Source organism: Chionomys nivalis, chromosome 24, assembly GCF_950005125.1.
Source record: "Chionomys nivalis chromosome 24, mChiNiv1.1, whole genome shotgun sequence".
Taxonomy (NCBI): domain Eukaryota; kingdom Metazoa; phylum Chordata; class Mammalia; order Rodentia; family Cricetidae; genus Chionomys; species Chionomys nivalis.
Window position 1 is genome coordinate 4,073,817 of NC_080109.1, and position 25,637 is coordinate 4,099,453.

Here is a 25,637-nt window from a genome sequence, read left to right on the forward strand (position 1 = left end):
ACTCATGCACACATGCACACACGCACGCACATGCATAGGTACTGAAGGCATGACATGTGTGACTTGATGGTGGAGAGGATAAAGCACGGTGACAAATAAACAGGGAGAAGTGGAAGAGTAACTGCAGCACTGATGACCTCGTTTTAAATGGCCCAGGGGGCTGTGATGACTTTGGCTTCGCGAGGACTGCAGTAGGGAGGGAGGGCCTTTGGATAACACCTCTAGCACACAGCCAAGGGGGCTCTGACTTTCTAATACTCGAGCTTTGTCCCTTTCTACTTACCTATATAGACTCGATGAAGTTCATAATCATTGCTATGGATATTTACTACGAAGATATTGGCCGCACCCTTATGACACGTTAAGGACAAATTATCAAGAAATAAATTGTAGGTACAGCATAAAAATGATTAAAGGTATGTTACTGTGGGAATAAGTTCTCGATGGATTGTTTAATAAAAAATCCAGTTACCAAATGGTGGCTTGGTGTCATTTTTATTTCAATGATCAAATAGATTATAAACATATACATACATGTATGTACACTTAGATAACACAGAAGACAGGGAGAGGCGAGACAGAGGCCTAGGGGACCAGAGGAGCAAGAGCTCTCCCCTTCATCCCCTTCCATCCACCGACGGTAGAGCACTCCCTAGAAAACAAAGACGGGCGAAGGGAGATTCGGGGGAACTGCAGCTATCACGGAGGGATGGAAACATGGCGACCTCACGAATCTGAGTCTTCTAATCACTTGACAACTATGTCACACCCGCCATCTGTACCGCAAAATCAGTTTCTCATCCAGATCTTACATTGCAAATCACTTCTTGTCCACTATTCATTTCTAATAAAAGAGATATCAACATCTTTAGCTCAGAGATAAGCACACATCACATTTATTAACTTTGGCGTGCAGCCAATAAATTATAACAATAAAATAAACCACAAGTGGCTAACTGTAATAAATTATGAAACAAAAATGTATTACTAAGGAGCAGGCATTAAATATATCTCCCCCAATAATCCCAAAGACACCCTAAGTTCAGCACCAGGAATTCCACATATTCTGGTTACACAACACTTCAAACTAGCAGTAGCACACGACATTTTACAACAAAAGGCCTTGGGACAGCCTCCAGCTCATCACCCACGTGGCAGTTCACTATTCTATCAGTTAGCGTAACTAGGAATGAGGAATATCAATAAGGTATTTGCTTTGTGTCGAGAGGACACATAGGCTTTTAAATGTCTTTTACTGCAGTACAATTGAACTATGAATCAGGATTAAATTAGGCAAATTTATTTCCTGTACTATCTTATTTCTGAGAATGATTTCGACTAGCATGCACTTCCCCTACTTTATGAAACTTCCTTTCACTGTTGTATTTAAGAAGTGCCACTCTTTCCTCATACTTTACAGAGCAGTGTGAGCACCAAACAGCTGGGGAGGACAGGGAACCAGGAGAGAGCGGCAACCAGCCACAGGAGCAATAACCACACTTAGCCAACGTTGGTGTGAGCATCTTAGGAGGCCAGCACAGCTGTAGAATGACAGGCAAAGGCCCTGCTGTCAACGTGAATGAGAGCACTAGGCATCTGAGGTTGGCAAACATGCTGGACATGAGATTATTCAACACAGAAACAGTCTGGTCCAGGTTGATTGACAGCTACATCACTCCAAGGGGCATCCAACTGTGGCTGTCAAGCTCCCATGAGGTACCACTTTGGCAACAGTGAAAACATGAGCTATCTTTCCGATCTACAACTAGTGAACCAGCACCTTCAAGAGTGGCACACACAGTAGGCTATGGGAATACCGTTACTCTGAGCTGTTCTTAACCAATTTCCTTAAGGAAACATCAACTCTTCCACATCTAAATTATTCCACACCGTATTATTCCTTTTGATATGTGTGATACCTTTTTGCTGTTATGGAACTTACTTTTATGTAAGAGTTTTATTTATTTATTTTTGTTTGTTTTTTTGTTTTTGTTTTTCGAGACAGGGTTTCTCTGTAGCTTTGCAGCCTGTCCTGGAACTAGCTCTTGTAGACCAGGCTGGCCTCGAACTCACAAAGATCCGCCTGCCTCTGCCTCCCGAGTGCTGGGATTAAAGGCGTGCGTCACCACCGCCTGGCTTTATTTTTCATTATTATAAACTAATCTATATTTGGTACTTTTAACGGAAATATGGGCAAGTCTTATTTCTTAAATAAGCAAATACATTAAGATAATCTTAGCAGGTTCAAGTCTTCCCTCTGGAACTCAGACTGCCACATTACAAACTTGGATATTCACTCACTGGCCAAATCTCTGCTTTATTTTTACTACAGGAGAAGGGGCAATTATATCTAACTAGATAAATTCCATAGAAATTGAATACAGGTTGTTGTAAGTTGGAAAAAAAAAACCCTATTATTTACTCTCTATATTGACTCATCCTAAATCACATGTGAGGGAACCACATTTGGGGTCTTCAGTACATCTTCACTTGTCATGTAATTCTCTTCAGAAACCATCTTTAAAGATCAGTATTCAGGCATCTTCTCCGAGGGCTCTGTTCCTGGCAGCACTTGACTGTGACTGGTCCATCAAAGACGGACCAGAAGGCTGAGTTCCTCTGCATGCTAAAACTGTGTGCTAAGTAACTACTGTCCTGCTCACCCCACACTGGTTTCCCGTCCATCAAGTGGGGACCGAGGTAAATGAATATGACAAAGGCTATTTACTGAGTCCTATGCTCCAAATACTTCACTTTAGCTTGCTTGTATCTGCTCTGCTCTGGCAATGCTACACAGCCTCTCGTGACGTCCTGTTTTGTGCACATCCTATAGTTGGGTCTTGCACAAGCTGCTGGCTTTGCTAACACTATGTCTGATGAACCTCTGAGATCCCATGAGTCCTCACCTCATTTTAGAAGTAAGGAGATACAGCATCTGGAGGCATCGGGAAAGGACCACATCCACCAGCCACGATCAACACCTTGGGAGTGACAAGCGCTTGCAAGGTTGATTGACTCAGAGGTCAGACACTGTCTCTGAGGTCACACAGGTCTCAAGGACAAGGAAGACAGTAGGGTTGGGTCCTACTGCTCGTATGTTTGCTATAAGGCAAGTTATTTTGGATTTGCTTAGCCTCAGCATTTTTATCTGCGCAGTAAAGCTAATAACACCTACCCTGAATAGCTGTTACATATTTGACAAATTCCATCTGTCAGGAGGCAGCAGAGATGATATAAGAGCTCGGGGAACAGCAGCAACCATGCTTTCCATTGATTGTCTCTGCAACACATTATTGCATACAGCAGCTGGCAACAGCTGGTGTTTCGGGAAATGGCCAGTCACGTATGGGACCATTTGATACAGGGATAAGCAGAGGTCAAATAAATAAATAAATAAATAATCTTGAGTATTTTTAGAAAGTCACTTTCTCCTTCAGCTGCTTCTGAGGTCAATTGAAGCACTCGAGGCTAGTTGAACTAGTTGAGAAGGTGAGAGTTACCTTCATTGATCTTTATAACTTTAGTTTGGAAAGAATTTTGATAAGGACCCTGAACCCTTATGAAATTTTCAAAAATACTATATAAGACACCACTACCATCAAATTGCTGGTTTTTGACCAAATAATAAGCAAACTGAGATGGAATTTAGAAAGAAAATTTCAGAAGTGAACCCATTACAGAAATGCCCATGATTGTCAGGTGAGGCCCACACAGGCAATGCACACTGAGATTAAGCCATAAAGCGAGGGTCTTTGACGAGAGCTCTGTGGCCTCAATCTGCCCAGCGGAGATGCTGTTCTGGGCGGAATTAAAATAATCTGCACATACTCCCCAGGGACCGTTAACTCCCAAACTCCAATGGAGAAGCACACGCTTCCATGAACTGAATCATTCCTACGATGGTGGAATCTGGATGGCAGCCTTCGATCAGCGGAACTAACCATGCTTTAAAAAGACGCAGAACTCAGTGACACACACCACCCACTTCAAAAATGACTAGGATGTGACAAAGCTTCATGCATCTGGATCGTCTCAGCAATCTGACCGCTTCTTGTCTGAGGCGGTTTATCTACACTTGAGAACACTGCTTCCACTGCCTACACTGTAAAGCACCTCTGGCGCGCTCCACAGAAGTTCCTGCAGCGATTAAAACAGACTCTCCTAACCACAAATAACGAGATGAATGGTTCCAACTCCATGGGCAAAGGTGGTGAACGGATAAATCAAGAACCTGAGTTGTCAAAATACTCTCGAGGACACAGTTCTGCTCGGAGGGCTCCACGGAGGGTGGGTCTCGCTTTCAAGGAAGGAATGGCGCTTCTTTTGTTTCCGTTCAATTCTTTCCTGCTTTTCTTTCTTCTCCTAAAGGAAAAAAATTGTAAAAGAAAAAACAAAAGACAAAATAGAAAACTCTAAGTTTATATACACTTTGTAACCTTGTTATTGAACTGGACTGCTGGAAGAAAATAATTCATTATAAGATCTTTGCACACAACTTCTTGTTTAATTAGTTTTGAAGGAAAAGTAGCTAGGGACTATTGCTGATTTGTTTGAACATGCACAAGTTTGCTATTAATAGCAGTAATGTCATCGCTTGCTTGCTTGGTTTTTGAGATAGGCACTCAGAAGCCTGGTGGAAAATGGGGAAACAGACTGGAAAATTCAAACTTTGATATCCAATTGCCCCGGTAATATTGGCAATAAGATAAGACTTTTTTGATATGTGAAGCATTCTAGAATTTTAAAAAGAATCAAGCACTATGTAAGAGATTAAAGATCATAATGAAATACTGACTTATTCATTCAAATAATGCACTTCTTATTTTTTATTTTCGAAGACAGGGTCCTACCATGAGCTAATACTGATCATCCAATTCTATTACGCCCTGCATGGAGCTGTCAGGAAGCCTCGCAGGACGAAAACTGCTTTTTATAGGACAATAACTGCTTTTTATAGCCAGGACTGCTGACTCCGGGAAGGGACACTTTCCCTATCACCATTGTAAGGTCGCTCCCACCCAAGAGCCTTGAGCTGCATTTCCCCCCTTGGCCTGCAGGAGAGTTCTGCAGTGGTCTTTACTGGCCTTAGGGGATTATTTGCTTTAGTCCTGAAGGTTTCATCAGATATTCCACTTTTAAGGAGTTCAGCTTGGTCTTCTGCGCTCTAGGAAGAGCTAAAATGTGTATGAAAAGGGACGCACAGGGAGAGACACTGTGAACGAACGGGGATGGGGAGTCACCCAGATCCACATGGAAACTGGCTGGGACTAGAAACCAATGAAGTACAAAGTCAAGAAACAGAACCCAAATGCAGGGATGTGTCATGAAGATGAGCTCTTAATCCACCAGGAAGAAGGGTGCTGGTTCGTGAAACACATATTCTGGGAAAGCTAAGTTGGAATCAAATTTCTCATCATGTAAGAAAATAACTTGAGGGCACAGTAAAGGCTAAGACACTGAGCTGCGGGAGCCGTAAAAGAAGGAGGCAGACCCAGTAGCTTCACACCATGGGGAAGGTTTCTTCACTAGGTGTGAGCATCAGAGGCCAAAAGAAAAGACAGAAATCCAAAATAAACTGGAATTGGCAGGGCCTAAGGCACTACTAACACAGAAAAACAAGCAAAGTTGCATCTTCTACTAGAAATCATAGGTGAATTTCCTACTAAAGAGGGCTTTCAGAAATCACTAAGGCAAAGAGAATCCAATAGAAAAGGTGTGCACCTGAGAAGACCATTTTTAGAATATACGTCACTAACACATATTTGTAATGAAAACATGCATGCAAGTCAGGAAATCCTCTGCGTGACGCCTGCAGGCAGCAGACTGAGGTGAGCCCGGTGAAGTCAGACAGTAACCTGCTGGAAGAGCTGCAGAGGTGTGATGTGTGCACTACTCATAAGTGTTTGTCATCTACTTGCACAAAGTATAATATTTCTGTCTACTATTTATTCAAAATTAACAAAATGTGTATCTGTTTTAAAATTGAAGACTGTATTTTGCTTGACAGCACCAAAAGTAACCTGTTAACATATACATATTTAAATCAAATATTTATTATTCTCACACATGTAGTAAAGAGCAGCTGGATTTCTAACTCCAATGCTGATTCCTTTCACTGAACAATGACTAAATAAGACCATTTCCCTACCTCATCAGCAACATCAAAAGAACATAAGAAATCAACTAAGTTCCTTCCCATTAGCCTCAGTGCTACTGCATGCAAGGGCTGGTTCCGCCTCAAAAACTCTGGACCCTCAGGGCACCTGACTGCCATCCAGGAGGTTAGAGGCAAGAAGCACAGAAGGAAGAAAGGGCACAGTGGGAAGTGCCTGAGGCAGGGATAGTGGGGATGCACGCCTGGAAGTCACACCTGCTGCAAGCTCACGTGCTTTGAGCAACCTCAAAAATACAGCCAGAAAGGAGAGGCCATGGGGGAATCTGAGCTGCAGAGGAGGAAAGGTTAGGTAGTCTCCAAGGAAAACAGGATGGGAATGAGAAGCAGAAAAGGAATAAAGAGCCAGGGAAGAAGGAAGTTCATCATGGGCAACACCTACCAGCCACTTCTCGTATTCACTGATGGCTTGCTTGTCTTTGTCTTTCTTCTCCGCTCTCTTCAGCTCTTCCTTTCTTCTCTCGTTGATTTTCTCCTTCTCCTTTTGCTTGAGAAGAGCCTCCTTTTTCTCACTCCTGTGTAGGAGAACATGAAACACTGGAAAGTTAGAGGAGAAGACACGCTAGAGTTGCCCTAGTGTAACTTCGGAAGCGATGAGATTAGAAGGCATGGGAAGCCCTGCAAGCATAAGTCCCAGGGAAGCCTCAGTATTCGCTTGAAGCCACCGAGTTGCACGCACACCTAGCAGGATTACCATTTCTCAAAAGCAGTCAAGTTGTCTTTCTTCTTCTCAGCGACCGTCTCCTCCTCTTTCTGTTTCTTCGCTCGCTCATATTCTTTCTCCTTCCTGGTCTTCTCTTTCAGGTACTCCAGCTTTTTCTCCTTCCATTTCTCAAAGGCCTGGAAGAGTTCACAGTGTTTTTCTTACTCGTCACCACTTTTCTGAGATTGACAAAAGTATAAGGAATCCTTCATTCAAGCACCAGAACCGCTAACGACCAGGCTCGGATTGGGGTCTGCCGTACTCACTTGCAGGGCCTCATCTTTCCTTGCAGCATTTTCTTCTTCTGTCTTCTTCTTGTTTTTTTCCTCTAACTTCTTCTTTGCTGCTATTTTTTTTGCTTCCTTTTCTTTCATAGCCTTCCAGGCCTCGAATGATGCTAATGCTTCCTCCCTCTTAGCAGCTCTTTTCTATTTTGGTTTTTGAAAAAACAATGGCATACATATGTGTCTAGACAGGAGTACAGGTCTAGACACATATACACAAATATGTATTTGTCTTCAGTCTCCCAACAGTTGTTATACAAAGTAGTAAAACAGGTAATTTATTTAGAATTACTTGGAAAAGTTGATCTACAGAAGTTATTCACTCCTTTTTAGAATGTCAAAGCACTTATCAGGGGTTGACCTGTTTTGTATTCATGAGAAAGAAGCATCGATTGACTTTGGAAGTATGCTAAAATAAATGTTTTCAAAAGAAATTACAACAGGCTAACTGGTATTGTAAAATGTTTAGTAAAAAATCATGAAAGTTAAAGATTATAAAGTAAGGTAAATTAATTACCTAAAGCACACAGTGGGTACAGGTGTTTGGTGTAGACCCTGTTTTGATATAAAAGCATAACATTCCTATAACATGAACATAGACCAAATGTCAAATAAGGGCATCCCACTGTGGAACATGAGGGGCAGTATGCAGCTAAGTCACACACTTACTCTCTAACCTCGTGAAGGCCAGTATTTGACCTCAAATACGGTTCAACCGTAGAAGACGTAGATTGCATCATGGAGGTGACATAGTCAAAAGCAAAAGTCCCCGCGGGCCGACACAGCAGTGCAAGGGCACGAAGGTGCTCAGCACAGCTCCTCGAGGTTGTCCCACAGAGACTCGCCTGGCCCCGGATGTCTCCCTGCTGACCTACTTATGTGGATCAGTACAATGAAGTGGGTTCTCAGGCAGGCGACAGCGACAGGGTGAAATCAGGAGGGGCAGGACAAGAGTCGCAGGCAGCGAGGGGAATGTGGGTCAGGAGCCAAAGCAGGGGTCGGCGTGGAAGACAGGACAAGAAACTGAAGGCCAGTGTATACCGACTATGCTCTAGCCTAAACTCTAATCACGTCAATTTCTGAGACTGAATTTGGTGATCACACCGCTACTGCTAATAATAGCCCTGCTGTGTCTACCCTATGCACAGGAGACTGAAAATGTACATGGGGCTTTTATGTAAAAGTTAAATTGAACCCAAACTGAAACTATGAAGCCAGAAATCGGTTCTTTCATGTATACATTTTACCACTTAAAAACCATTCATTTGGTGACATTAAATACCCAGAGGCTCTTACTGACGTAGGATTCTTTTTTTTACGATACCTGCTCATTTTGGATCCGTAAGTTTTCACTTTCAATTCTTTTTATCCTGTGCATTTCGTGCAAATACACGTTTTTCTTTTCCAGCCACTCCTGTGAAATTAAAACCAAAAGGTCATGTGATGCTACGAGGTGCCCAGACGACTTAGAACTCATACCCACATTTGAAACATTTGTTTAAAGTTTAAAAAAGAAACCAAGAAATTTATACATTTTGTCTAAAACAGCATTCTTTTCCCAGTGATGCTGTAAACGTAAATATGAATATTGTTGTTTAAGAAAATCTTACTGCATTATCTCCCTTGTATTGAAAGACTGCAGTGATTTAATATGACTAAATGTATCAACATTTTATACTGAAATTCAAGTGTAAAATTTTCCAAAGGAGGTTATATTCTGTGTAACAAAACAAAAAAAATTCTTAAAATTGTGAAAAAATTGGAAAATATTAATTTGTGGAAAAATGAGGAAAATCTTTGTCTCAAGAAAGGAAACATTTAAAAGATTTGATCATGAGCAACACAATTGAGAATAGTATAAAATGCATGTAGATTTTACAGCAAACTGGTCTTTGCTATATTTCTATAAATCATAGCAGTATTTTCTCTTTCCTTAAAAACATTTTTTTTAAGGAAATTTAAGCAAAATGGGCAGCAGATTATTCAGAAAAACCCTCACGGTTGCTCACAGACCCCTAAGAAAAGCTTCCCCAGTGACAGTGAGCGTCCAGCTGTCCTTTCAGATGTCGCAGTATTAACTGGTGGGCAGGCCTGGGGAGACCATCAGCTCCCCAGCTGATCCTGTTTTCCATTTACCTGGTAAACGGTCGCCCTTATGTGATCGGCTTTGTCGGGCTCCAGGCTCTGCTTCCGCGATGGCTTCTGGTCCAGGACTTTCAATGTCCCTAGGTAGTGAGAAGAGGTAGCTGCGGATGGACTTCTCCGCGTGGGGCCGGATTTCTTTAAAAACTCAGAGGTCATCAGCCTGGAAATTTCCAAATAGACCGAGAGCAAGTGAGGTAGAGCTGCCAGGTACAGTGACTACCTTTATAACCACACTCTAAAGCCAGGCATGGCACCTCACACCTACAACCCTACAACCCTACAACCCTACACTCAGGAGGCTGAGGCGCAAGTGCAAGGCCAGCTTGAACACAGTGGGTTCCAAGCTACCCTGGGCTAAGTGTGGGACCCTGTCTCAAGCAAACAAAATGAAACAATTATGAGTGAATGTAATGAATTATAATTGCCTTGAAAATAACCCAGCTAACGGTCATGTTTTCTTAGTTCTACTAACATAAATTAAACTTTAGAACTTTGAATTATAGTTCTCTTCTTAGATACTAATAATTAGAGCCCTTTAAAGAAACATAAACCAAATCTTAAAAAAACATAAAAACTACCAATAAACGTAGGTTTTAATCACTCTTTGAATATGTTACGCATTATTCTGTTGCTTTATATACTCTAACTGTGGATTTAGCAGGTCAGGACCCATATTTCAGACATCATGGGGAAATCTGGCCTATCTTCTCTTTTGGTGAAGGTTTACTGCATGGCGGCTCTCGTCACTCATTTGCATGTCCCCACCCCTCCTTCAGGCTGCAGCAGGAACTCAGTGGTTAGGGCAGGGATAGAAGGGCTCAGAAAATGTCAACTATCGACTTACTGGGCAAAGTTGACAGCCTCTTCATTCGGCTAATACTAGATTAAAGGGATCGGAAGGCTGAGGCGTTGGCAACACCAATCAGAGAGCAGGGGTGAGGCTCTTGGGATTCTCAGCACTTATTATTATTATTGTTGTTATTTGGTTTTACTTGGGACAGGGTATTACGATGCAGTTCAGGCTGGCCTTGCATGCACACATCCTCCCGCCTCAGCCTCCTGCATGGTGGATTGCACATGGGCCGACATGCGCGGCTCCACATTCTTATCACTTCAATAAACCCATTTAGCCGTGGAAACTGTCCAATTTTTCCCGTGTTTGCCAAAAACACTTAATAGAAAAACAATGCCAGATTTCAATTTTACGACCATCTATACATAGTCTTTCGCCAAGGAGCTGTACAATGAGATCAGGGAAAAAATAAAAACACAGCCAGGGAGAAAAACCCAAAGAACTCTGAATAAATGGAGAGTTTTCTATGAAAGAGCGGAACCAACTAAGAGCTTCATCACGAGGTATCGATCCCATCTGACGACGGAAATCATTAGAAAGATCCATGACAGCAAGCAGAATGTGTTTCATGGACTCCCGACCGAGGTTGGTTTTGCTAGGCTGTGAGCCGACGCACAAGGACATCAGTAACTCTTACCTGCCAGAGGCACTGGACACTCGACCATTCGTTGTCTTTTTATTCTTCAAGTTTCGGTCTTCGTTTGCTTTCTAGAAGATGGGAAACACATAGACAGATCACTCGCCACGGTAACGTCGGGCTGGGAAGCAAAACTGAGGAAGTCACTGTTCTATATCTAAGTGTCAGGCACCTTATGCACTAGGGTTGGCCACTGAAAAACACTTTTAAAAACTTTCTCTTTTTCTTTCCCTCCCTCCCTCCTTTCTTCCTTGTGCTCCTCCTCCACCTGTTTCTGTCTCTGTCTCTCTGTCTTCGTCTCTCTCAGTAGGGTCCCACACAGTTCAGACTGGCCTGGGGCTCACCGTGTAGCCAAGGAGCTCTTGAAACCTCTCATTAAAGCTGTTTGTGTTTTAAAGAGATTAAAATTTCAGCAACATAACATCTCCATAGCTATTCTAAACAGCTATATTTTATGATCTGATCTATAGAAACCAATATAGAGACATATATTATATGGTTATGAACTATTTTAAATCATATCACTATGCCTGACAGTTTCCATGGAACAACTGCCTTCATTCTGACAAGTGCAGACTTTCCTTGAAATTGAAATTCGACGTAATTAAGTAATATCTACTTGCAAATACAATGCCACCATGGAGAGATGCTCTTCACACGGATACAGAGGTATGAGGACAGGCGTGAGATACTTGCAAGTTCTGTTTCATGTGAGTCTGAAATGCCAGTGCTGTATGTTACAGACAGACCTTGGCTGGCTCTGCTGTCTCGGTGGGCGTGACGACACTCGGGGACGTGGAGAGCAGTGGGTCAGTGGTGAGGTCGTCATCTGTGAACCCAGCCTTCGCTCTGTCTTTGTCATTGTCACCAGCAGCCACCTGACCCGCCTCGGCTTGCTCAAGTTCAGGAGAAACACAGTTCACCAAAACCGAAGTTTCTTCGTTTTCATTTGATATCAGGGAATCCCAGAGTTCGGTAGGTTCTCCATCATGATCTGTTTGGAAGCAGAGAGACAGCACTGAATCCTTCTGATGCCACAGTGTATAACAGACTCATTTACTGTCCTTCAAGCGAGTGCTGTCCTAACTATTTAGAACATTTGGGTGTGTGTTCATATATGTTCATATGAATGCAGGTGCCCTTCTCAGAGGCCAGAGGAGCCAAAATCCCCAGCAGCTGGAGCTACAGGTGTGAGCCGCCTGATGTGGGTGCTGGGAAGGAACCTTGGGTCCTACAGAACAGCAGCAATGTGTGCACTAAACTGCAGATTCCCTCTTCTGGAGCAGGCTGTCCTATAGCTGAGACCGGCCTTGAATTCCCGAACCATCTTCCTTTACCTCCCAAGTGCTGGATTATAGGCACGTGCCACGATGCCAGGCTATAATCTCTTTTTTCTTACAAAATAAAGCGCGATGAAAACTATCAAGGTGAATTTGAACACACTTGGTCTATGAATGCAAAAATGCTTATTCAATCTAACATTTGACAAGCCTCACACTTAGAAAACACAGCATATGCATAATAAGAAAGGAATAATTACCCCCAAGTAAAGGAGAACATGTGGCTGTGCAAATCAAGTCACCGAGACCGCAATATCCATCCCATTAAAGCTAGGAGCATGCTGGGAAAGCAGGAGGCAACGGCTCCCTCCACAGCACCGAGGTGAGAGGAGCGCAGATCCACGCAGTTCGCCGCACACAGAGACCCAGCCCAGCCCAGACCCACACCTCCATTTCCTTCACTGTCTCCCACAATGGCTGCTGCACCCAGGACTTCCCCGGCACAGGCCTAAGCTCCGCATAAGAAGACTCAGTTCGGCTTTCTCAGAACTGCTTCTATTTACGCTGACTCCATGACACTGCGGGGCACCCAACAGGCGTAATCGAGAGGCCACCACGTGACAGTCACCAGAAGAGCCAGCAGGCCATGTGTAGTAGCGGTTTTGGTTTCCACCAAGGTCCAACTCCCAGTCACAAGAACGTGGGTCACAAGCTTACCTACAGCTGCGCTGATGGAGGCGCCCCCTCAGCTGAGATTCCCTCTTCTGAGATAGTTTAGCTCTATGCCAAGGTGACCAGAACTAGCCAGTGTAGCACTTAATGGAAGCCAGCCCACACGCCATCCCTACTCAGCTCGTCCCTTGGGCTGTCTCAGCTACACCAGCTCCAACATTAGCAGAGGAAATAACTGACGTACACCTCACGTTTGCTATGCATTTACCCTGGTAGTAGTCCCAGGGCCTTTATGCATTACTAATCTTTAAAATTCCCACAACCACACCAGGTAGATGGCGCTGAGGATAAGTCACAGGCCCAGAGGCTTGCTCCTCTGTTCATCTGTCTACATCCGGATAAAAAGCCCAGGTAGCCATTATGCTGTGTTTTCTGCACGATGCCAGCAACAACCACACGCTACAGGCTCCCTTCAATGACCATCCCAGGAGTCCTTGAGACTTTGCTGGAGGCATAAAAGACATTAACACTCAATTCTCACAACAGCCTTTTGAGACAGGGACTACAATACACTGGGGAATTAGAGGCTCTGGGAAATTAACTTCTGTGTGGAAAGTCACTCAGTCAATTGCACAGCCAGGGTTAAAAGACATACCATTTTCCCCGTGAATATACAAGATAATCATTTCCCTTGCAGACAGGACACTGAGTAACACAGAGTTCACAAACAAGGCAGGACATAGGTGTTACTACCTTTTATGGATGCTTTTTCCTGAGGTTCCGGTGAGGTGCAATTTCCAGGGCTTTCTTTGAGGGATGATGAGGTCAGACTTTGTAGGAGCGAGTCCTGCTAAGAAAGTATTTACCATATAAGGTTAGCCCTAAGGATTCCCAGAGGCAACAGGATCTTTAACACTGTCTGTGCTGGACAGTTGGCTTAAGGGTTAAGAGGACTTCCTGCTCTTCCACAGGACCAACTGGGGCAGCTCACAACTACCTGTAACCTCAGCCTCTGGGAATGGGACACCCTCTTCTGCCCTCAACAGCACCTGCCAAACTACCAGGAAGGAAAGAGCAGGGGCCAGCAAGATGACGTGGGCGATACAGCGCTTGCTGCACAAGCCTGGCCACCTGAGTTCAATCCCCATGTAAAGCTGTAAGAGTTAAAGCCTCACAAAGCCTCAGCTCCGCAGGCAAGTCACAGGGTGCACAGACTCACAGAAGCAACAAGCACACAAAATTTGTAAATAAATAAAACATAGAACAAAATAGAAATAGGAAAGAAACAAACAAATTTAATGGCACAGACCTCTCCACAAAGACTCCGGTCCCAAATACCTTAACTGACGAGCCTTATAACACCTTGGGAAAAAAAATCATACAGCAATTGCCTTCACATATATAGATGCAAAGTTTCACAAAAAAGTAAGAAATCAAAGCACAAAACTTACAACGTCTTGATCAGTCAGGGTTTAAGGCAGGAAAGTGTGCAATTGACATGCACATCAGCTGTGCACACAGGCTCACTGAGAAAGGCAAGAGGAAGGTACAGAGAGGAAGCACATCTGGTGTGGCATCGGCAGGGCTGAGGCAGAGGAGTCGAAGCATTAAGTGAGGTGAGAGCTCACACCAAGATGAACACACTTGGAACTGACCAGCGAAGAGATGGAGGTTACACACCCAGGGAAGAGACGGAGGTTACATAGGCAGGGAAGAGAACTGGTCAAACTCCATGGGAAAGCCCACGAGAGGGACCTTAAAGAAGAGTCAGAGTAGAGCCAGGGAGACACACAGCGAGCAGTGGGGGACATCTGTCAAAAAGGGAGCGTCCAACGGGCTAATAGCTCTCCACTATGGGCTGTGTCAGATACCACGTGACCACATCAACAAGACCCCCTCATGGTGTGGAAAGATTCCATGCCGTACAAACAAGGAGTCCAACACAAAACACCAAGAGAGTGGCCTGAACAGGAAAGCAGAGCCGCGGCACAGGCAGTTACGGCTGTTTCTGTGAGATTTTCACCACAGTGCTACACTACTTGATTAAAAAAAAAAAAGTACACACATACATCACATTTCAAGTCAGATATTGACTTACACATTTTAAGTTTACAGTTAAGAATCTGTTCCTGGGGCTGGAAAGATGGCTCAGAGGTTAAGAGCACCAGCTGCTCTTTCAGAGGACCAGGGTTCAATCCCAGGACCCACATGGCAGCTCACAACTGTCTGTAAGTCCAGTTCCAGGGGATCCGACACCTTCACACAGACATACATGCAGCCAAAACACCAATACACATAAAGCAAAAGTAAACAACCATATTTTAAAAAAGAAGAATCTGTGTACCTCTCTAAATGGAGCTCCCTTCCCCAATTCCTGTCCACCCGGAGGTCTTCATTTGTAAGTACCATATTTGCGGATGTAATTGCTGTCAAGATGAAGGCCTACTGCCCTAACTCTGCTAGGATTTGTTTTAGGAAAAGAGGGAGCCAGAGGCACAAGGCATGGTGGTGACTGCAGGGTGTTAGGATCCTCTCGGGCCTCGGGAGTGACCTGACATCTAGATTTCAGAACTAGGAAAGCCAGTTTCTCCTCTTATCAACCTCCCGGTTTGTAGCAGTTCTGGCTGCTCCAGGAAACCACTGGGATATTCAATTGAGCTGGTAATTGTATTAAATACATGAAATAGTGTTTCAGTTCCTCCCTTGATTTTTTAGAACAGATTAAGAACTAGCCAGAGGAGTCACAAGTGAAATCAAAACAGTCAGCTCTAAAGGAGATGTGCGCAGGGCGACTTAGCACTAGAAATCCCTGGGCTTGGTACTGATGTCTCTCTGCACCATGTCCCGTGAGCACGTCCTTCTCCCACACTGCAGATGAGCAAAGAGAGGAAGAAACCTGGCCAGGCAGCTTGCAGCTCAACTTCCTGATCTGCTCAAGCAGATTATGGGGAAATGGACTTTTCTGAGACTGAGCTGGAAGTCGGCTTTGCACAGTGAAATACCAAGTGAAGTGACTGCCATCTTCCCGGTTATACCGCAACCATGGCTCCTCATGGAAGCCAGAGGATGTACTAGCTCTCCCAGAAGACAGAATACCCTGAGAGGGAGAATTATGACAATTGAAGATAGGCAATACTACACATTCCCAGAAAAAGAAAACTATTTTCAACATCTCACCTTCTTTGAAATGGATGCATCTTACTCTAACTGCTATGGGTATAGCTTCCCAGTGGCATGTAAAACCATGCTATGTTTACAGTCAAGGGAATTTTAGGCTCAAGGGAATCCAGCATAGTTTTTAAAAAAAATGAACACATCAAAAACAAAAGAAAAAAACAAAAACAAAAAAGAACTCTTTAACAGTTGCAAAAGAAAATGCAACATAGATGTAGACACGTGCAAGTGCATGCACACGCATACAGGATAGGTCTGAACTAAGGAGCTCAGCGACTGTTGTGCCAACCTCAAGATCAAGGTTTCCAGAACGTCCTTCTTCCTCAGTCTCCACCTCTGTGCCATTTAGGGCAGGGCTGCGGGCAGGGTCTTCACTCGGGGGGTGCTCCTGCCCATCTGCTCTGTCTCCGTCCTCCGTGGGGCTGTTCTTTTTGACGCTCCTGGGCCGAGGTGAAGGCTTAAAAAGGCCAGCAACCTCACAGCTGCCGCCGTTTTCCCCTAAAAAAGGAAAGGCTGTGAGTGTGCGAGCCCGACCTCAGTGCTGCCAGCATGGGGTGAGTGTGCGAGCCCGACCTCAGTGCTGCCAGCATGGGGTGAGTGTGCGAGCCCGACCTCAGTGCTGCCAGCATGGGGTGAGTGTGCGAGCCTGACCTCAGTGCGGCCAGCATGGGGTGAGTGTGCAAGCCCGACCTCAGTGCTGCCAGCATGGGGTGAGTGTGAGAGACTTCGGTTGGCAGTGCTGGGGTAAACCCCTGTGCACACTTCTCAAACGCCAATAAAGGTTTCAGAATCAAAACCTAAAACAATTGCTGCCATCCTGTAGTTAGCTAGTCTAATTTAGTTTTATTAAATGTTAATTTCAATTTTATGAGTTTTCTTACTTTTAAAAACATTTCCAAAACATAAAGCATCACACAACTTCCCTCTACGGAGTGAGACCCCCGCTGAAGCCAGGCCCTCCACACGACACTGGCCCTTTTCAGTATTCAGCATTCAGGGACTTTGCAGGTGGAGAAAATAAATGATTCTTAAATAAATAAACTGACAAAACAAAGAAAAGTGTTACTGCGGGTGTGGAGAAAATGATGCTGGCCTCAGGGTGTGGAAGGCCCTCGTGGAGGAAGGCCTGTAGTGCTGACTGATTAGAGAAGTCTTCCATACAAAAAGTCCCTAGCAGATATGGCGGGACCCAAGGTACTTAAAGCTCAGTGGTTATGGTGGTACCGAGGGTGTTGAGCACTCAAGAAAACAATCCAATCCCCAGCATTCTAAATACAGAATAATTAAAAAAGAAACCACTGATTTAAGAGTACGGCTAAAGCCAGGAATTACATTCTCTCTCTAATGGTGAATCAGCTATGTTTTCATCCACTCATTCTGATCCTTCATCACTTCTCTGTGCCAAGTGCTTTTCAGGGCCACTCGCCTGTCTCAATGTTTGTGCTCCAAACAGAAGAACCCAACAACTTCAGTATATTTCACGTCCCAATTCCATTTCCAGAAATGCTTTGCTTCAACCCTAACAAGATTATTACTTAGATGGAAACCCTGCGTGCATCCACACCTAAGGGGCATTCAGAATTCTGCTGCCACCTTGTGGTTAGAACATAGTATTGCCTTCCTCATTTCAATTTTACCTTTACTGCAACTTCCCATTGGCTTTTTCCAGTAACTGAAAGGTCTTGTTTATTAGCCCACATTGATGCAGCGCAGGCTAGCCTCATACTCACAGCAATCCTACTGCCTCACCCTCTGGAGTGATAGGACTTCGTGTCTGCATTAACACACCAGGCTCCTCCATAGCTTTAACGGATTACCTAGGTGGAGAATTACTTGGCACCTACGGTAAACTGGGAATTACACACATCTGGCTTTTTCAGAATACTTTTTGCTTCTGTGTCCACACTTCTTCTCTGAGTTCCTTTTTTTTTTTTTTATTAATTTCTCTGGTCAGTTCTTGGGATCAAATTTGGGACCCTTTCCATATGCAGGGCAAGGACTTTATCATTATACTACATTCTCAGCCCTCATAGTTTCTTAGAGACCAAATTCAGCTACGCTCTACCTATGAGTCCATCACTACACTTGCGAGGTTTGGGCTGGAGTTAATTCAGCTTCCTTACATGGGCGGCTTTCATTTGATGGCATTTTCTAGTTACTTCAAACGATTCTCAACACAATACTGTGGGACAAGAAAAACAGGTTTGCCCTCCTACTCCAGCAGCTAGAGTGGCCGAGGCCCTTTACCCACGTAGCACATTACTACAGGTGGCTAAGTCTGTGATCGGTGGCTTGGACACTTTCCTAGGAGTCTCTGTTCTGATTTTATCCTTTCTTCCCTTTGAAGTTCCTAAGAGTATCAGGGACAGGAGCGTCATTCCTTAACATATGTCTGAAATCAAGTTGTATCTGATGTCGCGGGTCCCATCTACCACGCTATGAAATGCCTGGCAGCGCTACATTTGACATGATGGGGAGACTTCACACAGCTCAGCATTAACTAGTTCTTCCTTTGTGAAACAGAAAGAAAGACGACCAGGAGAATCCTCGCCTTCCCACATGCTAGTTCTGTGGTATTTCCCATGGGCTCCCAGGGTACCTCCTGACTGTCCTCTCCATTAGTCCTCCCCCGGGGTCAAGGGGTTAGCACACTGGTGGAGAGCACCTCAGTCACACCAGGAAGCTACTTCTACCCTCAAGAAACTTGATTGTGGTTGATACTCCCATGCAGTAAACCAAAGAAGGATTCTTTTTTCTTAAGGAGAACCTGGAAGCTTCATTAACAACAAAAGCAGAATATTGACATAGAAATGCTGCCATGCTTCCGTAGGCCTGCACTTGAACCCAGGGCCTTGTGTATGCCAGCTGTCTACCCACCACTTCACCACACTCCCAGTCTTGTAGATGACACGCATGAGGATGAGAACCGATTCACTGCAGCTCCCTCCCCACAAACCAAATGGAAGCTAATGAGTGTTTGGGAGCTGCATCTGTGGGTGACCACAGCAGCTCGCCTTTCTCTCACTCCCCAGCACAGATTCCAGACTGGATATACAGAGGGTTTCTGTAGCCATGGTTACTAAGCTACAGCTGAGAAATTGGAAAGTTGAATTCATTAGCTATCATATGAAAAAAATTTTGACAGGTTATCTTAAAACAAATGTTCCGGAAACGCAATTATAGTAACTTCCCAAGTTACCTAGAGATGGGCTGCGTTTGCTGAGAACTCTGGGTTTAGGCTTTATTGCAATGATCTCTTGTCCACCTTCTTGAGCATCATTCTGTGATTTGGAAGAGGAGTTCCCGGCCACATCATCGTGAACTTCAGGTGACACACCTCCGCTGTGCCGGCCGAGCTCCTGCTCCTCTCTGCATACATCACTCTTTACGTTCTTGGTTTTCAAAAAAGACAGTCTTGGAGAATTCTTCTCCTCGTCGTCAGATAAATGAAAATCGTTTGTCTTTTTTCTAACTAGACTTTCATCTGTTGAGGTATCTGAAAATTCGCCTAGAGAAACTGAATTATGAACAAGAAAAAGGTGATGTCAGCAGTGCATTTTAAACATGCGACGGCCAGATTCCGTCTCTTTGAAAAGCAACCATCTTCAGAAAGAGAGAGGACCAGAAATAAATCAACAATCCCAAATAGGTACGAATTGATTTTGTACCTCTTGAAAACCGCTAGTCTTGGCACTCCTTGTTGGCATTTATGAAATAAAATCTGAGTTTCGATAATATACTATCTGCAGCACTGTGCTTATTCTGAGGTATGTCCCCCAAAGGTGCTCAATGTCGCACCCACCCCAAAATATTATATCTGATAAAGAACAGCTTAACAAGACGCAGGACTTAGAGGGCTGCTCACAGTACAAAACGGCACATTTCATTTCAGATTTAAAATTCTATATGCTTATACCTGAAAACTAAAGTAGAATGTTTAGCCCACTTAACAGAAACCAAGTTAACCCAAAATAGTGGCTATATGAATGTGTAGGGTCTGTCTTTCACAATGACCCACTTTGGTGTTTTCACTGAGAATATTCCCTGTAGGCTCAGGGGCTTGGACACTTGGTCCCCAGTTGGTGGCACTGTTGAGGAGGAAGAGCATCACTAAGGACAAGCCTTGGGAGCTCACAGCCTGAACCACCTCCCCTCTCAGCCTGCAGATCCTGCAGCCCATGCGCGCCTACAACTTTCTGCCATGCTGCCCCACTGTGACGGACTCATGTTTCTCTGAGATCATAAACCCAAATAAACTCTTTTTTTCCATCAGTCGCTTTGGCCATGGTGCTCTAGCATAGCAACAAAAGAGTAACTAAGGCAGAAGTTGGTACCAGAGAAGAGGCTGCTGCTAGAAACCGGAATGTGGAACACCCCAGAGCTCACACAGCAGCGGTTAAAACTGGAAGGAGAGTTTGAAAGTCCATCCTAGGAGGAGCCTGGGAGACTGACGTTCTGAGAGTCATGGGCACTGTAGCGGTCCAGCTCAAGAAGTTTCAGGAGGAAGCAAAGACTCTAACAGCAGGTAGGACCATCCCTTGTGGTTCTTGGTGAAAAGTCTGGAGGCCGTCTGGCCTTGTCATAGAATCTTGCCCAAGGATAAAGGTGTGGGTTTGTTTTTGTCTACTTGGACACAAACTGGAATATCTGGGAAGAGGAAAACACAATGCAGGAACTGCCTCCAACACACTGGCCTGTGGGCGTATCTGTGAGGCAGGCTGGGACTAAGGATTGATGTGGGAGGGTCCAGCCCACTGTGGCCAGCACCATCTCTGAGCAGGCATCCTGAGAGCACAAGAAAGCAAGGTGAGCGAGTTGAAAAACAGTGAGCCACTCGGCTGTGTTCCTTCACGGTCTCTGTTCACTTCCTACCTCAGGCTCCTGACTGAGCGCCTGAGGTACCTCAAGGATGGATTGCCACCGGGAAGTGTAAACCACATAAACCCTTTCCTCCCCAAGTTGGATTTGGTTAATGTTTTATCACAGCAATAGAAAGCAAACAGTACACTAACTTAAAAAGTAATGGACTTAATTTCTTTGATAGAGGAGGCTTGGAGACAGCATACCATGGAATCTATGGCATGGTTATTACCGGTTTTCCTTAGGCAGGTCTGTAAGAAAAACAAGGAAGCTGGACAGGAAGATACAGCCTGGAGAGAAACAGAGCCCTGGGAAGCTCTATGTTTGTGCTGGAAGCTGATGAGATCAGCACAGTCAGCAGAGGCTCCCAGCTCTGCACTGGAACAAAGGGAAGGTGCCCTCAGGGCAAGACTCCTCCCCCACTAGGTAGCTAGGTTTCCAATTGTGAAAGAGGATATGAAATTCTGCTTCTAGAAATCAATGGGATAAAAAGAGATGTGACCCAACGACAGCCAAACTTGGCAGTGGCATCCACTCGGTGCTGACTGTGGAGGCACACAATTCAGCTGTGTGAGAGGATCATGGATTCTCCTCCTACGGTTGCAGAGAGTCTCCTTGGTAGCGGTGGCAGGAGGGGAAGCCTCTCTCTGAAGGCCGAGAGGGTGAAAAACCATGGTGTGGAATTGTGAAAATGAAACTTGGCCCTTGATGGGAACCAGAGCTGTGAGGTATCTGCCAGAGGGAGTTAGAGACAGGATGGGGGGTGTACGATGGGAACCAGAGCCGTGAGATATCTGCCAGAGGGAGTTAGAGACAGGATGGGGGGGGGGGTATGCTGCAGGCAGAGAAGCCTGAGGGGCAGAGCCAACGAGAGTCCTGCACACTAAACATGGAGCTCTGTGGGACTCAAGCTTGCCCTGCTATGTTTCTGCCTTGCTTTACCCAGTATTTCCTCACTATGGGCCCCCACATGCCTCCCTTTTGAAAGGTCGTATACATCCTGTTCCATAATATCTTGGAAGTATATAATTTGCTCTTCTGGTTTTCCAAGGGGTTACAATTAAGAGATCGCCCTGAATCTCAAAAGAGACTGGACTTTTAAGCGGTGCTGAAAATGGTAAAGACGATGGGGAATTTTAAAGTCGGACTGGATGTGTTCCACATTGGCCATAAGCTCATGGGTTACAGCAAGTGGAATCGGGCAGTTTGAATGAGACTGTTCCCCCATCGGCTCAGGTATGTGACCACTTGGTCCCCAGCTGGCAGTGCCTTTAGGGGAGCAGGTATCAGGTGTGGGGAAGGCTTTCAGAGTTCATCGCCTCAACACAATTCCAGCTTGCTCTCGGCTTCACGTTTGCTGCAGCTTCCAAGCCGACTCCCCATGATGGACTCACATCCCTCTACAGCTTTAACTAAAATAAACTCTCCCTAAGTCCCTTTAGGTCATGATGTTTTATACCAGCAACAGAAGAGTAGCTACTCTACCCACAATCCCAAGCCCCAGTCGGGCTGCATCCAGCAGATTACAGAAGTGTTCCCAGGAATCCTGTCACCTCCGGTTGCTATCTGCATACAGAATCCTTCGAGTTGAACTTAAAGATGAAACTTCCTTCTAATACAGCTTATTCCTAAGGCATCACTTTACAGTAGACCTGCTGATCATGTACTTATAGAGTTTTAAATTCACATTCAGAAATAAGCAAAAATAATGTGTAAGCTTCTTGAAAATTACGAGTGGCTTTCTAAGTCATGTACACACAGACATTCTGAAACGAGTGAGCTCATAGGCACTGTATTGTCCTAAGAAGTTAGTGGATACACGACACGTAACTAGGGAAGCAAAACACAAGGAACCGGTCCATTTGTGTCTCCACTTACATACCAATCTCGTCGCTGTCAAAGTCATCTGAGTATTCAGAACTCCTCTGCCTGGCTGACCGGGCTGTAATTGCTCTGATCAGCTCATCCTGAAAGGAGTTCAGTAATATCAGTTCCCATTCAAGCAGGCACATCTCATACTTAGAAGTAATTTTTAAACAAGCAATACTTTATTATTCTGCTTTCAAATTTAAGTTTCATTCCTCCACATTCACTCGAAGCCTGCTTTGTGTCACGTTCCCAAGTCATCAAACTCCCTGTAGGCAATTTAAATGGGAGCCATCTCCTATGGGATCTGGAGTTAAACAGGAAGTGGCTACCAGCATCAGATAAACTAATTGCAGGTTACGATCTGAGCTAAAAGCTCATTAATGATAGGAGCATTGGTTTAGATGGGATTTATCAGAAACCGACATTTTCTTAGAGACCTGTACATTCTGAGGGAGGTAGGGACTTGGGTTTGACAAGCATGGTAGGCACACAGCCTACCACTGAGCCACATTCCTCTCAGTCTTGCAGGTACTTCAGGCATACTGCAGATATGGGCATAATCAATACTGCAGATATGGGCATAATCAATACTGCAGATGTGGGCATAATCAATACTGCAGATATAGGCATAATCAATACTGCAGATATGGGCATGATCAATACTGCAGATATGGGCATAATCAATACTGCAGATATGGGCATAATCAATACTGCAGATATGGGCATAATCAATACTGCAGATATGGGCATAATCAATACTGCAGATGTGGGTATAATCAATACTATAGATGTGGGTATAACCAATACTGTAGATATGGGGATAATTAATACTGCAGATATGGGCATAATCAATACTGCAGATATGGGCATAATCAATACTGCAGATGTGGGTATAATCAACTACAGATATGGGCATAATCAATATTGCAGATGTGGAAGAAGAGTTTGAAATTGTGATGATGCAAGTAAGCCTTTTAATGCTTACAATAGAAAACTGAAGTCTAGACAGAGACAGACTCTAAACTTTAAACTTAGAAGCCAATATTGAAGAAAGAGTAGTCACAGAGTGGGTATTTTAACACCAGCATCCAAAGCTGACAAACCACCTACAACACAGCAAAAGAGAAGCAAGAACTCTAGCTTCTAGCCAGACCCCTGGCAAATCAGCAAGTGCTGAATTCTAGTATATTCAAAACCAAAATGCCTTGACATATTTTACCTGAAAAGAAGTTCTCTTGGTAGCTTTTGGACTCTTGGTATATGCCAAAGTTGTGCTGAAGATTTCATCCGACATAGTGTATTCTTTTTCTCTACTTTTATAAAATTGTTAATAAATAATTGGAATAATTCATTCAAACTGTGATTATGGCTGAAAAATATATAAATATATAAAATAATTAGACTTTTTACATGATCGAGATACTCTATTCCTGACGTTAGTGTCCTCCCTTCCAAACAGAAAATACCCCGCTCCGAACACTGGCCTATATGTTCACTTCAAAATATAAATGGCGTTTTAGTAAAGACATGAAATTGTCCCAACAAACTGCTCTCGCAAAAACAAAAGACAAAAGAAAGTTGCTGCTCTACAACTATTTTAAGAATGAATAAACTTAAAATATAAATTAAAAATAAGGCTAAGCACCAAATGCCCAGATATCTCTCACTTTTCCACTATTCAACAATATTGTTTTGCAGACGCCAGCGTGACTTATTCCAAGAGGACTGTCAGAGTCAAGGTTATCTCACCCCTGCCCCGAAAAATGAATTGCATATAACCGTATTCAAAAACAATGCTTAACCACGAACAGCAGCGACATTTTCCTAAGCCATTTGTTTGCTTTCTCACAAAAAAATAAATAAAATAAAACACACAAGGACGTCTCGACACCAGGCTGCATGAAAGTCTCTGTGGCTCGCGCGACGCCGGAGGCCCATTCGGATGGCCGGCCACCGCCCAGAGTTCCCCGGGCCGGCCAGGTGGCGTCCGTGTCCCCAGCTCCTCCGCGCGACTCCCGATCCAGCACGCGCCAGGCCCGCGCACACCCAGTGCGGTCCCCTCGGCTCCTCCGCGCCCCCTGGCCCGCGCATCCTGCAACCCACCCGGGGCCCCCTGCGCCCGGGCTCCTGGGACCACCTGAGAATGCAGCGGTTGGGCTCTAGCACCGATGTCGCCCCGGCCAGGGCCTGGAAGTCTGCGAAACCAGGTATTGGAAGAAGCAGGAGGCGGGGCAAAAGATGGAGGCGGAGGGCGGTTGCTAGGCAATAGCGTCCCCGGGAGGAAGTGACTTCCCACCCGCCTGGTCTCTCGGGTACCCAACACTGACTTTCTGCCCGCGTCACTAGGACAACGGCACAGGCCAAAGGAAGTGACGTCACCGGTGGAGGTGTTGGGAGCTCCGTGCCGTAGCAGCTTGTGTGCAATGGCCGTTGCCTAGGAGACAGAACCGGCCCTCTGCCATCAAGCCAGGGCACCTTGATTGCTCATGCTCAGAGTCCTTGTTTATGAGCAGGTATGGCGTAACCGCGACGCAAATCGTCGTTTGGCCATCTAGGACGTGGAATCTGTGAATCTGAGCAGCGTCAGCCGACCCGACGGGAAAACGTGTTAGTGACGTTTGCAATCTTTAGAGTTTATAGTTGATTCTTGGCGTTTGCAAATTAAGGTCTCTGTGCTTTGATTGCATCTGTAACTAATAATTATAATGATGCCTGACTTAAAGGGTTGCTGTGACTATTGAATGCAATACGGAGTGAAATATTGGGAAGTGTCTCGAATCCGATTAACCGAGATTGCATTCGGTTAATATTACAGATGAGCAGTTTTTGCTATGAAAGCAGTACACCACGGGGCCTGGACAAAAGTATCCCATCTGCACATAGCACAGAGACTGTTTCTCCTTTCCCTGTTTAGCCAAGAATTGCTTAAAAGTCAGTCAGCAAATAAAAATGGGCAAGTAGCCTGGAGGACAATGTACGCTTGAAGGA

The 25,637-nt window shown here is 44.7% G+C and overlaps 1 protein-coding gene across 3 annotated transcripts; it reads right to left on the minus strand.

Annotated features, from left to right (window-relative positions):
• Positions 1–487: 487 nt before the first annotated feature.
• Map9 (microtubule associated protein 9) lies at positions 488–24,936 on the minus strand. Of its 3 annotated transcripts, none has more exons than XM_057757165.1 (14): positions 24,787–24,936; positions 23,869–24,018; positions 22,663–22,747; positions 19,120–19,437; positions 16,210–16,418; positions 13,500–13,593; positions 11,544–11,788; positions 10,795–10,865; positions 9,296–9,464; positions 8,484–8,573; positions 7,142–7,303; positions 6,867–7,012; positions 6,555–6,687; positions 488–4,362 (listed from the first exon to the last, which is right to left on the minus strand). In XM_057757165.1, exons 2-14 carry the CDS (start codon positions 23,941–23,943, stop codon positions 4,240–4,242), a joined length of 1,920 nt encoding a protein of 639 aa, XP_057613148.1. In that variant the 5' UTR covers positions 23,944–24,018; positions 24,787–24,936; the 3' UTR covers positions 488–4,239. The 3 variants fall into 3 exon arrangements, with proteins under 3 accessions (XP_057613148.1, XP_057613145.1, XP_057613147.1); XM_057757162.1 differs by having other exon boundaries at positions 13,500–13,596; XM_057757164.1 differs by lacking the exon at positions 24,787–24,936 and adding an exon at positions 24,525–24,775 and having other exon boundaries at positions 13,500–13,596.
• Between the last annotated feature and the right edge of the window lie 701 nt (positions 24,937–25,637).

Excerpts from the sequence above, each read along its gene's own strand:
- Map9 (XM_057757162.1), bottom strand. The coding sequence starts at position 23,943 with ATGTCGGATGAAATCTTCAGCACAACTTTGGCATATACCAAGAGTCCA. Across the intron at positions 13,597-16,209 it reads CTGGAAACCTTGATCTTGAG|CAGGACTCGCTCCTACAAAG; the intron begins GTTGGCACAACA and ends ATACTTTCTTAG. Across the intron at positions 4,363-6,554 it reads GTGAATACGAGAAGTGGCTG|GAGAAGAAAGAAAAGCAGGA; the intron begins GTAGGTGTTGCC and ends TTTTTCCTTTAG.